Source organism: Talpa occidentalis, unplaced genomic scaffold, assembly GCF_014898055.3.
Source record: "Talpa occidentalis isolate TD23 unplaced genomic scaffold, MPIMG_talOcc4v2.1 talOcc4.10, whole genome shotgun sequence".
In the NCBI taxonomy this organism is placed as follows: Eukaryota; Metazoa; Chordata; class Mammalia; order Eulipotyphla; family Talpidae; genus Talpa; species Talpa occidentalis.
The window spans coordinates 87474630-87487037 of NW_023600993.1; the positions used below are offsets into that span (position 1 = coordinate 87474630).

General features: G+C 59.5%; 1 protein-coding gene across 10 annotated transcripts in view; it reads left to right on the forward strand.

The window, feature by feature from the left end:
* Nucleotides 1–12408, forward strand: part of NOL4L (nucleolar protein 4 like) — a 125064-nt gene that overhangs the window by 90349 nt on the left and 22307 nt on the right. For 6 of the 10 annotated variants that reach the window (XM_037497047.1, XM_054697120.1, XM_037497056.1 and 3 more), the window contains one exon: nucleotides 7438–7579. In XM_037497047.1, the coding sequence (XP_037352944.1) occupies nucleotides 7438–7579 (142 nt within the window). Of the gene's footprint in view, nucleotides 1–2157; nucleotides 2990–6186; nucleotides 6939–7062; nucleotides 7193–7215; nucleotides 7239–7437; nucleotides 7580–12408 lie in introns of those variants that run through there. The other 4 variants (XM_054697128.1, XM_037497097.2, XM_037497083.2 and 1 more) reach the window with 4 other exon arrangements.

Sequence of the window (12408 nt, forward strand, 5' to 3'; positions counted from 1 at the left end):
GTGCGCGGCCGGCGCTGGAGCCCGGGGCGGGGGTGGGGCGGGGGGCGCCCCCAGGACGGGGGCGCGCGGGGTGGGCTGGAGGCGGCCTGCCGGAGTGAGGGTGCGCGCGAGGGTTGAGTTGGGGTCACACCTCCGCCAGTCGCTCTCTGCTCTCCAGCTAGTCCTCCAGGAACGGACACTTGGGGGGGGGCGCGGAACGGGGGCGTGCGAGCCGGATTTTGATTCCAGCCGCTGGCGTCCAGGGGTGACCCTCCCTGCCCGCGCCCACCTGGAGCTGCTGCTCCCAGAGTCCGGCCGCCCCTGCCCGGCCGGGCCTCGCTTCCTGGGAGAAGTTCTCATTAAGCCTCGCTAATTAGCATTATTCCTGGGGAAAGGTTAAGGTTAAACCGTCCTTTTCCGTAACGCGAGGCCCACCCCCTTCCTCCCGGCTCCCTCGCGCTCCCTCCTCCCCAAGAGCACAAAAGCACAAAAAGAAAAGTGTGAAGAGGCGCAGATCAATGGAGAAGCCACAAACCCATTAATTCAAATGGAACCTTTCCCCCCCTCTAAAACATTGATTTTTTTTTCTTTCTGTCTGCTCTGAGGGGGAGATTAATAACCTCCTGATTTCACCTGAAATGGTGTTTGGACTCTGTGATTTCCTCCTTTTTCTGAGAAGGATTGTGGCTTGAAATAGATTCTCCCTTGAGATAAAGCCCTACTTATCCCAGAATCAGCTGGAAACCCCAGTCTGCGCCGGGCCTACCAGGTGGGGGTGTGGGAAGAGGTGAGGGGCTCTGGCAGCTGTCTGGGGAGAACCGTCTCTGTGAGGGGACCAGGGGCTCCCACTTGCCTGTGGGTTGGTCTGAGGGGAAAGGCCCACTCACAGTCCGGGCCTCGGTGGTAGCGTGACCCCCCGGTAGTAAATTACCCCTTCTCTGGAAAACCATTAGGGCCTAAATGTGTCCTTGAATAATATCAAGCTCCTGTCTAATCCCAGCTCAAGCCGGGCTTGATGTAGAGAGGAGGGTTTGGAGACAGCACCTCCTCCCACACCCGCTGCCAGGGCTGGGTGACAGGATGCCATTCAGCACCTTCCTGCCTTCACGAGGGAGCAGAGCACCCCAGGGCCCGCCTTCCGCCGCCGGGGAGAAGGCTGACTTTGGGGAACTTCTGTGGCCTTGGCTACCCCGCGGCCATGTGGAGCTGGCCAGTCCTCTGAGTTGCTCAAGAACTTTTTTGTCTTATGTCTGGGTCCTTTTCTTGGAAGGAAACTCCTGCGGGGGGGGGGGATTAGCTCAGAGTGGTTCCTCTCGGGCCCTTCTTTTGACTGGAAGAACCCTGTCTGCTGAAGCTCATTGCTCCCCTTTTAAAGCCTCCCTCTTAAAGAGACCCCTGTTAGCAGCCGGGGCTGGGGTATCCGTGGGGCCCAGGCGTTGAGGAGTGCTGGGAAAACAGCCAGTTGCCTTTGCTCAAGAAACAAAAGCCTGTTTTACGCTCCATACACTAGTAGGAAGGTGTTGAAAATGCTCACTCCCAGCAGCCAGGCATCCATGACAGCAGGGACAACGGAGCATCCCCATTTCCTTGTGACTGATGTCTCTGACAGTCCCCTGTGTGTGCACGTGTGTGTGTGTGTGTGTGTGTGTGTGTGTGTGTGTGTGTGAGAGAGAGAGAGAGAGAGAGAAACTACCTAAAATGTGGTAGGTGACTGGCCCTCGGCCCTCCCCGCTTCACATTTCCCAGCAGAGCTGGTGCTTGTCCGACTGGTAAGGAGGAATGTTAGCAGGGAGAGCGGGAGCGTCCCTTGGAGGCTGGCCTCCTTCCCTGGTGACCAGGTGGGCTTGGGTTGTAGTGCGAAGGTGGTAGCCTTGGGACCGCTCAGATCACCTGAAAATTTCATTTGTGCGGGCTCTTCACAGAGATTTGAACCCTTGTTGCTTCAGTTCCTGGGGGGGTTTCCGTCTTCCGTTAATAAGCCATCTGATGAACTGAAGTGGTTAAGTTGGGGTCAAATGCGGTTCAGTACCTTCTTGGCATGCTCAGAAGGCTGTGTGTGTAACGCGCTGACATGGAGACCAGGGGAAGGATTGCCTCTTGCTGAAGAATTTCCAGGGCCTGGGGCGGGGTGGGGGGGGGGCCTGCAGGTGGTGCCCACTTTCTGCATCTTGGTGCCCCCCCTACTTAGGGTAGAGCTGTGCTGGGGCAACTGCCTGAGTCTGGCAAGAGCCCGGGGGCTGGACCAAGAGAGGGGCCCATTTCTTGCCTGGCCCAGAAACACCCCTGGCACATCCCTGCCCCCCACCCCTCCCCTGAAACGCACACCCAAGGCTCCTGGTCAGGGCTTATGGCTTACAATTGCACTAAATTCTCAGCAAATCCTCCTCCTCTTCTTTCTCAAAGCAAGTGCTAGAGATAGAGTTTCAGCTCGGAGGACGGGCCTGGAAAATGTTATGAGAGGCACACCCCAGGATCCCTATCCTGGAGGATGCAAATGGCTCAACTTTAGAGGCACCAGGAACCCAGTTCCCGAGAAATTGACCCCAGTTGTAAAATAATCAGGTTACTGATAGCACCTGCCCGTAGTTACATGCCATGGATACAGGCGCACGCGTTTCCACCATTTCCCCTCTGCTCTCCCATTTTCTCCTCCTCCTGGGCTGGGCCGGTGGTTGGTGCTAGTTTGCCTGCAGAGGAGGACGGGCCTCAGAACCTGGGTGGGGAGAAACTGAACCTGCCCGTGAATTTTGGACTGCAGATAAGAGCAGACAGGGTTTGGCTGACTCCTCTCCTCCTGCCCAGAGTCAGGGCTCCCAGATTGGGGTGTGTCCCAGGGACTGGCTGGGTGCTTCCTCCCCTGCCCCCAACTCGGGAGTTCCCTTTTCAGAAGGGTCAGAGGGCTGCTGGCCCTATCGCCCTGTGACCCCGCAATGGCTCAGACCCTTTGCTGCCCACGGTTGATGGACTTTTATGGACAGGTGGGCAAGGCTGCAGGCTTCAGAGGGCAGAGGTAAGAAAAGCCAGGGGTCAGCTGGTCGGCCAGTCACACGGGATCTGGGGCGAGGGGGGCCCGGATACAATGGATTGCACATGCTCTTTTATTTTCTAATAAAAGTTTTATTGAAGTTTGTTTACCGAAAGAGAGAAGTTAGCAGACCTAATTCCCTCACGATTCCAGGAGGAAAAAGCAAATAGTGCCCAACTCGTGACCTGTGGGCCAGCAGGGGCCACATCCTAGGTCAAGACTCAGGACTGGGGCCCTGCTCCTTGCCGACCTGTGCTGGCCACCGCCCTCCCTCCCTCCCTCGGTCCCTGAGGACCTGGGTGCGCTGCCCCCTCTGCACAGGTGTGGATGGGCTGTGATGGGCTGTGCGCTGGGCTGGGCGTGCTGGTAATTGCGGGTGTAATGAGCCTGCTCCCGGGGCCTGGGCTGGCCTGTGGGTGGGTGAAGTTACAGCCCGCCCCCGTGCAGCCGGGGGGCTCTGCTGTGGCAGGGGCGCTGCTGTGGGCCCTTGGGAAGATCCGCCCCAAAAGTGAGGGTGTGGAAGCTGCGCATGTTTGATGGAAACTTACTCATTTTTTTAAAAGTTCGGTTTAATAGACTTGATTTCTCACTTAAAAAAAAAATTGCTGTAGCAATATTGTCAAAACCTAGACTAGATAGAATCACCCCTCACGAAACTGGGGTTCGCGTGGCAGAACCTTTCTTACTGGGCAGCAGATAGCTGCAGAGGAGGTTCCGCGGCCCCCTCCTCCGGCGTTTCTGCAGGTGGGTCACAATTTGTAGCCCCCCCCACCTCTCTCTCTCTCTCTCTCCCTCCCCACCGAGATTCCTGCAGGAAAGGAACCTGCCGTGGTTATCTCTGTCCCTGGCGCCATAGCGGGCTCGGAGCCGGTGCCCCATATAGATGGAGTGGGCCCCATATAGATTTGTGCGTAAGCACAAATGCAACTTTGTCGCCCCTGAGTTCCCTGTGGCTCTCATCTGGAGACACTTTGTTGTCAGGGAATCTGGCTCTTGTGATTGAAGGGAGGAAGTGTGGTGGGGCGGCCCTTGGTGTGGTGGCGCTGTGATGTGGGCTCGGGGCACAGGCGCCTGGGTTCAGATCTTGGCTCTGCTGCTGGCTGTGGTGCCCATGGGCAGCTGGGGCAGGTGCCAGATCTAGGCATGGGTGCCCGCTTCTTCATGGGCTGTTGCAAGGAAGTCTATAAAACCCTCGTGCCACAGCAGCCTGCATGTGGGCACTGGCTGCTGGCCATCCTCAGGTGGTGGAGATCTCAGTGCACAGTACAGCCCACCCCTTCCCAGTTGGACCTCTCAGGCGAGGGAGGGGTGGAGGGGGTTATCTGGTGGACAGTGAAGCAGCCCGAGCCTGAGAAGCCCTCCGCTGTGTGGGGGGTGGCTGGCAGCTGCTAGGCAGTGTGCTGCCTCAGACCCACCGGTCAGAGTCGAGGTTTCTTGCAGCCTTCACTCAAGAGCTCTGCGCCGTGGGGCCAAGTCCCTCGTTGTCAAACTGGTGCCATGTCCTCATCAAACACCAGCACCATGCCAGGCAATTCAGCAGACTGGACGGGGCTTGCTGGCCTTGGGGCGGGGAGCGGGGTGTCCAGGGAACATACAGACCAGTCCTCACTTCTGGAAGGATTGAAGGTTTTCTGGGGAAAGACAGGGCAGAGACCCACAGTGTGTTGACTCGAGGAGTATGTGAGTGTGTGTCTAACCGCTGGGTGCCGATGCCGGTAGACAGCGTGTGTAAGAAAGCAGCGGTGGAGACTGAGGCCAGTTGATGGAGAGGGAGGTGTGTGTTTGGAATTTGGATCACGTTGCGCTACAGAATCTGGGCTTCCAGGTGAGAGGCACAGCTCAGGGAGAAGCTTGCAGGCAGGAAGGGGAAGGGGCGTTTGGCCTTCCCGATGGCACACATCTGGCTCTGCCACTTGTTAGCACGTGGCCTTGCGCCAGCGCCTTGACCCTCAGAAGGACGCTGATGTCTGTACCCACCTGGCGACCTGTGGTGAGGGTGAGACGAGACCATGGAAAGTGAACACTTGGAGCCTGATAAACTTGGGCTGCTGCTGTCGTGTTTTAAGCTTGCCCAGTGAGCCTGGAGGGTAGTAGCCCGCAGCGCCGTGCCCAAAGGTTCTGACGTTTACCTGCTCGGTGAGACCCCTGCGTGCTCGGCGGGACAATCCTCTCAGAGCCGGAGACAGTCTTGCATGGGCTTATGGACACCTTGGGAAGGGGACACCCCCAGGTGACTCCACGACCCCCCAGCTCACCCTCCCCAGCCACAGCGGCCTCCTGGCTGCTCCTGGAACCTACCAGCATGTGCTGGTGCCCGGATCGCTCCCCATGTCCACCCCCGGCATGAGGACCCTCCTCGATGCCTGTAGCCGCCTGTTCAGAAGTCCCCTGACCAGTGAGACCCTCCTTGGCTACCCTGGCAAACACTACCCTGCGGGCCCCCTGCCCTCGCATGCTGCTTTGCTGTGCTTTGCCGCCGTCATCATCACCAACACGGTGTGGCTTTCTGCGCCCTGTCCATCTCCCCCCACTGGACAGTGAGCACCAGGAAGGCCAGGACTTTGTCTTGTCTGCTGCTGAATTTCTCCGCACCTGGGCAGGTGCTTGACTCATACTTGGTGTTCAGTAAATCCCTGTGGGGTGAATGGATGGAGCGTCTGGAATATGTGGTGCTTCCGGGTATTCCTCGCCTACTTGGTCTTTGAAGTCATGAAGGTGTCAGCATCCCCAAGGGTGAGCGGGGACCTGCCTACTGCAGCCCTGGCTTCAGGTCATCCCAGGGCAGCCAAGAAAGGGCAAGCCCAAGCACCGACACCCCTGTTCCTGGCTCCCACCGCCAGCAGCTCTGGGGTTCTGTCTGGTTAGTGTAGGGGAGGGTTTTGTTGTCCCTTTGTCCTCTTCCTGCAGACAAGTGCCTTTGCCACTGTGTGTTCCCTCCAGGTGTGAGAACACAGGCCAAGGGAAGTGTGAGAGTGTTTTCATCCCAGCAAGACTGTGGGTGGATGTGCTTGTGTGTGAGGAGCAGGGCGGCCTGTACGAGGGAGGCAGAGGGAGTGTCTGCGTGCCTGTGCGCAGGGGAGCCAGCGCGGGGCCCACGTGGTCTTGTCCTCCTCCTCCTCCTCCTCCTCCCTCCTCCTCCTCCTCCTCCTCCTCGGAGTCTCTGGGTGAGCTGCCTGGACCCCCTCCCCCGGCCCCCCACCGCCAAGCTGGGCAGCGCTGGCTGGCAGCATGGCCCAGCTCTGGTCCTCCAGGCTCAGCTGCAGAGGGTGCACACTCCTGCCGCACAGAAGCTGTAAATTCCAGGAAACTCCCTGCCAGCCCGGCACGGTGGGGGAGGGACAGGAGGCTAAGCACGCCAGTTCCCTGGCGCTTGGAGAGCAGATGTGTCTGCCTCAGGGACAGCAGCCGAAGAAAGTTCAAACTACAGTGTGTTTGCTCACTCTGTGAGGGGGCCCTGGAGGGGAGGCTTTTGGGGGGCGGTGCTCTGCTAGAGGTCCTTACACAGGGCGTCCACAGTAGCCATTGTATCTTGCTGGAGGGGAGAGAGGAGGGGGCAGAGCCAGAGCTGTGGGGTGTGGGAGCTGCTGGGTCATCTTTCTCTGCTTTTACGGCCAGCTCCCAAGCACAGTTGCCTGCTGCTCCTGAAAGAGGCCGGGCCAGAAGGAGGTGGGGGCCCTTCCCGCTGGATGGAAGGGGCCCCGCCCCAGGGGTTCCCGGATGACTGCGAGGAGAGAGGGGGCAGGCGTGGTCCTCCCCAGCAGGCCCTCCGGCTGTTTGGAAGGCCCTGGCGGCCCCCCAGTCCCTTGAGCCGAACCCCCTTTGCGGTCTGATCCAAACCCTCGCCTGCCCCACCCCCTTCCTTCTCCACACTTCTGGGGCTGGCCTTTTCAGCTCTGGATGCCGCCCAAGAGCATATCTTTGAAGCACAGCAAAGGTTAGGAAGGAGGAAGACAGAAATGTCCTCTGGGCCGGGGGAGTGGGAGAAAGGAATTCCATGCATGCTCCGTGGAGTCGGGGCTGGAGTCGGGGCAGCAGGCGGCAGGCTGGTGGGCCCATCGGCTCGGCTCCTGCCCTGCTGCCCACCTCCGGCCGCCTCGCCGAGTGCGGTGCCAGCCCGCTTCCCTGGCTGTGGGCAGGAAGAGCGGTGACCCTTGTTTACAGCGCTTGTCTCAACCTTGGCTCACAAGGGTAGGAGCCAGGCCCCGCTCTCCACCCCTACAGGATGCGAGACCTCGTAATTGTCTTCAATTACAGACAGCGCCGGCCCCGTCCCGGCTTCCGACAGGAACCAGAGCCCCAGCCACTTCCACGGGGTGGGGGTGGGGGGAGAGGCAGGCATCCCAGCTCCCACCACAGGGCCTGGAGCTTTTGGGGGTTCATCCAAAAGGCTGCCTTGGGGCTGACGAGCACCCACCTTCTTTGTCCCTGATCAGGATGAAACTTCTGTGAGCAGTGAAGATTTTGATATGAACGACTCCACATGGATGTCAGCTGACCCACACCTGGCCTCCAGCCTGAGTCCCAGCCAGGACGAGAGGATGCGGAGCCCGCAGAACCTCCACAGCCAAGAGGATGGTGAGTACCCGCTGGCCACCAGGGAGGGGCTGCGCCTGACCTAGGCGGGCACCCCGGGATCTGGAGCCTCTCGGGGGGGGGGGCCCAGGCTCATAGCTGCCCCCAACATTCTTGGCGTATCTGCGTGCCCCACTGCTCCAGCCCCCGGTTCCAGGAAGAGCGCCGTGTTGCTCCCAGAGGTCAGGGATAGAGGAGGCCAAGGGCTGGCAAGCGCGCCTCTCGCCCCGATGCTCACGGCGTGGTGGGGCAGGTCCTCGGAGTTAGCGCTGCAGGCCGAGGAGGTTCCCAGTGTGCCTGCTGCCCAAGCCCGAAAGCCAGAGCTGGGCTTCTGTGACTTGACTCGTGAGTGTAGGACAGGGTCCTGCCGGTGCCCGTGAGCGGGCCGGGTACTTGTCATATGTGTGCCCTTGGGTGAGATGGGCCCCTGCTGGGCGCTTCCCCAGCACCTGCCCCGCCGCTGCCTCTGGCCTCCCTGGGGGTGGGAACGCTGGCGCTCTGGCACTCCGGTGCCTGCCTCATTCGGGTGCAGCTGTGGGCGTGGGGTGGCACCTTAGTCAGAGTGGCCCTGGCTTGGCTCTGATTTCCTGGGAGGAGGAGATGGGGGGTGGGGGATGAGCCAGAGTCAGGCCTCAGAGAACTGGGGTGTAGAGGCTGCAATTAGGAGGGGTCGAAGGTCGGGGCCTGGAATGTAGGAGGGAGGTTCAGGGTTAAAAAGGGGTGTAATGTTAACTCTGTGAAACGGGTTAGCCTTAAAGAGTAAATAAGGGGTAGGAGCCTTGCAGTTTGGGTCAAAGTTCATCTCCATGGCAGAACCCTTGAGCCTGCCTCCCTGCTGCCCTCGAAGACCTGAATCCGGCTTTGTCTGGGAGGAGACACAGCCTGGAGGCAGCTGGGGTGGCTGGGCTGGAGGCTGGGGAGCCAGGGGGTGGTTCTTCGAGGAGTGGGGTGTGAGGCTGCTGGGGAAGAAAAGGCTTTTGTGTCTTGACGCCTCATGAGGTCAGCACAGCCCCCTCGTGCTGCCAGCCTTCCAGACCAGTACCTCCTTCCTGCGTTCCCACGGGGTGGGCCCCGAGGTGGGGCAGCCACACGCTCTGGGGGCTCTGGGGCTGGGGAGTGTCCAGCAGCTGACCTCCTGCCTCATCTGACCTGACTGAGGGCCACACCCAAAGGCCATACTAAGAGCCACACCAGCACAGCTCAGCCAAGCTCAGGGCCACCAAGTATACCTTCCCAAGAAGGATCTAGAACACTTTTTAAAACCTAGAATAGTGGGAATGAATGGGCCCCATACTCCTTCAACTCATCCTCAAAAATGTCGTGTGTCCCTCACCACCACCCCTTGGGGGTCTGACCTCTATGGGAGACACTTCCTGTGGAGATTTGGTGATTTGGGGGCCTCAGGATCAGGTGCCAGGGGGGAAGTATTGCTGTGGGGGTCACAGGCTTCCTCAGCATCGGTTAACCCCTGCCCGGAGGTTGGCTGATCATAAAGAGGAGGCCGAGAGAAGCAGAGGCTGGTGGGGTCAGCAGGTCCCGCAGCAGCCTGGTGTGCCCCACCTGGGTGTCGTCACGCCTGCTCCCCTGTGCTGCAGCCCATTCAGTCCTTCCTCGCCGTGAATGCTGAGGCTGGCCTGCTGACAGCACAAGGATGGGTGTTTATTAGGGCAGGCAGCCAGAGCTGGGAGGATGGTGTTGACTATGATACCATCAATTTAATTATTTAATCAGAGGCTGTGTCTGGAGGCCGTGGGCTGATGTGCCGGTCTGAGCCGACCAAGGCCCAGTGCTGGGGTCGCAGGCCTCGAAAGGTCCCAGCCATCTGGCTTGGTCTCTCCTTGGTTGACTGCCCTGTCTCTCCAGAGCAGTGGGTTCTGTAGGGTTCTGGGTGGACACAGAGACGGCCTGGAGGCCCCGTCCAGCCCACCTGTCCCCACGTGGCACGTGGCCAGCTCCCCTCTCTGCAGGTGCATGCAGTGCAGACTCGAGTAAGGGCCGTCCCCATCAGTGAGTCAGTGGGAGGCTGTCAGTCTTCAAGGTGTTCTCATGTTTCTATTGAAGGACCAGGGTGGGCACAGGCCCTGGCTGCTGCCGCCCTCCACACCACCACAGTCTCCACCCAGCTCATGTGCCTTCACCCAGAAACTTCCCTAACCCCACTCACCCCCAGGGTGGTTGGTGTATGGCGTCTGGCCCTCAGTCCTCCATGAAGGTATCTAGTTAGAAAGATGATGTCTGAGGTCCGCGCGGTGAGCGCCACGTGCTGTAGACCATGTTGGTCTTGCTCTCTGCCCCACTGTGTGCCTGGCACACTATACTTGTGACTACTTGTGACCTGAATGAATAGAGGAACAAACGTGTGTTGAGACCTACTGCCAGCACACCATCCAGAGGGAATCAGGCCCAAGAGTTGGGTTCTTTGTTCCTGAGGACACCCCCAAACTGGTAACGTAGGGGATCCCAACGGCTATGCCAGTAATGCAGGCTGGAAGCCTTTGAAGAAGCCAAGCAGTTTGCACAGATTCACACCTGTGGTGGATTTATAGGGACATCTTCCTCCTCCTGCCTTTCTAAGTTTTAACACAGAAGCAGAAGGTTGGGCCCCTGCAGGGCCGGTCCTGTGGCTGAGGCCGGGAATGATTTATCGGCACGCAGGCTCTCGCTCCTGGAGCTTGTGGCTGTTGCGCTTTTGCCCCCAAGCTTGCCGAGGCTGCCTCACTGGGGCCTGTGGCTGCCTGGGGTGAGCGCATAGCTCTTGTCCTCTCTCACAGGGGAGGCTACTGAGGATCATGGAGAGAACTGGGGTGATCTGGCTAGTCAGGAGGGGTCGCCAAGGCTGCACTCCTCCTCTTTCCTCTGGCAACTGTAGAGGCCATGTGCGAGGTTCCCCAGAAGGTGGGTGGCGGGGGAGGGGGATCTGGAACCAGAAGGAGGCGCCCCTCACACACATGCGGGGCCCAGATTGAGCCAGGCTGCTCACACCTCCCACCCACTGACCTACTGCTGAGCTGACTGAGGCCGTGGGCTTCCTTTTGAGTCCAGACCTGAGTGCACGGAGAATCACTGTGGCCCAGGGCTGCCCTGTGGGGGTAGAGAGAGGATGCCAACTGTTGAGACTCTGTCTGGAGACACTGTGGTCTGGCGTCAGCTGGGGGCCCGGCAGCGCCACGTCAGTCTGTAATTTCGCCCCATCACTGGGATTATCTGCTTGATGCCCATCTCTTCCTCCAGATACATACGTGCCCGGATAGGCAGGACCCTCGCGCCGGACAACGCTGGTATAGAGCAGGCAGGGCAGCGTCTGAGTGAGCGAGCAAGGGAAGAAGTGAATGAGGGTGCCCACAGGCAGGTGGGCCAGCGGCCGCTGGCGCAGCAGGTCCACGGCCAGACCAGCGGGAGGGGCTGGCCAGGGTCCACTCCTTCCTCTTCCCCTTGATGTGCTTCACCAGGCCACTTGCTCTGCCCCTTCCTGAACGGAAAATGTGAGGCCTGGCCTCCAGAAGGGATGCCTGGGGGCGGGGGAGCGGACATTACTCACCTCCTGGGCAGACAGGAAGCCAGCACCAGGAGAGCCGAGGGTCCAGCTTCCGTCTTCCTGCTGGAGGGGTTGTCAGGGGTTGTTGGGCAGGAGCTTTGTCGCATCCTGGGGCTCCTTGAGCCTCCAACCTCTGGGACCCACTGACCCCAGAGCTTCCCTCCCTCCCTCCAGGGACACGGTGTGAGCACTTCCCGCTGAGGACGGGAAGTTCGGGTGCCTCCCCTCTGGGACTCGCCGCCATGTCACGAGGCTGGACGCAGGCCACTGCGGGGCCTGGCTTAGGCCTTTGGTTCTGTCGGGAGAGTATCGAGCCCTTGGCATGAGGCTCACTGGTCCCGCTGTAGTCCCTGCTTTCGAGTCTGCAGGGTGGAGAGGACGTGGTGGCCCGCCGGCTGTCAGCTCCCTGAGGGCAGGAGGTATGTCTGTGGAGGTGTATTGTGCTTTTCCCCTTATTTCAGTAGAGGAACACAAAGATGAAAGTCAAAAATACTGGTCTGTGGGGCGTATTTTCCTGAGGCTTTTCCATGTATGTGATCAAAATCTCATTTTCCTTAAAAGAAATAAAAGTGTTTGGAGCCACCTGTTTTCCCATGTAATGTCAGTTGCCCTCATCACATATTGTGGTTTTTTTTTTTTTTTTAAAGATTTGTTTTTTTATTTATGCATACAAGAGCTGGGGTGTAGACCAGAGGGGCAGGGGGGTGAAACAACAGGCAGACTGACTGAAACACACTGCTGAGGGGAGCAGTGGGCGAGTCAGGAGAGGTCTGCTGCGCCGTGTGGGTAGCTCCCTGCCTGGGGCTCGAACTCAGGCTGCAGTGGCTGCACATTGCTTCACAGTGCTGAGACGTCACGCCTTGCGCCACCAGGGAGGCCCAATTGTGGGGTTTTTAAAGGCAGTGTGGTGAGTCCAGTGACCCGAGGCCCCATTCCTGAGCCTGATGGTGGTGGGTTCGCTGCGTGAGCTCAGACCTGTGGCTGGGCCTCTCCTTCAGAGGAGGAAACGGCACCTCCCGAGAGGGAAGTGAGCATGCCCAGACCTCAGGCAGCTCCAAGAGTCCCTCTGATTCCAGAGTCCGTGTTGGGCCCTTCCTAGGGAGGGACACCCAAGTACCTCTTTTTTACAAACAGTGCCACAGGGCGCACCCTCAGGACAAGGCCCTGTACAGCACCCTCTGGGCTGCCTCTCCAGCCCCACCATGCCCTAGAGCAGGTGTGCTGTTGAGTAACTCGTGGCAGAGACAGGGACCAGCAGAGGCCTTTTGGAGGCTGGGGTGGTGCTGATGGCAAGTGG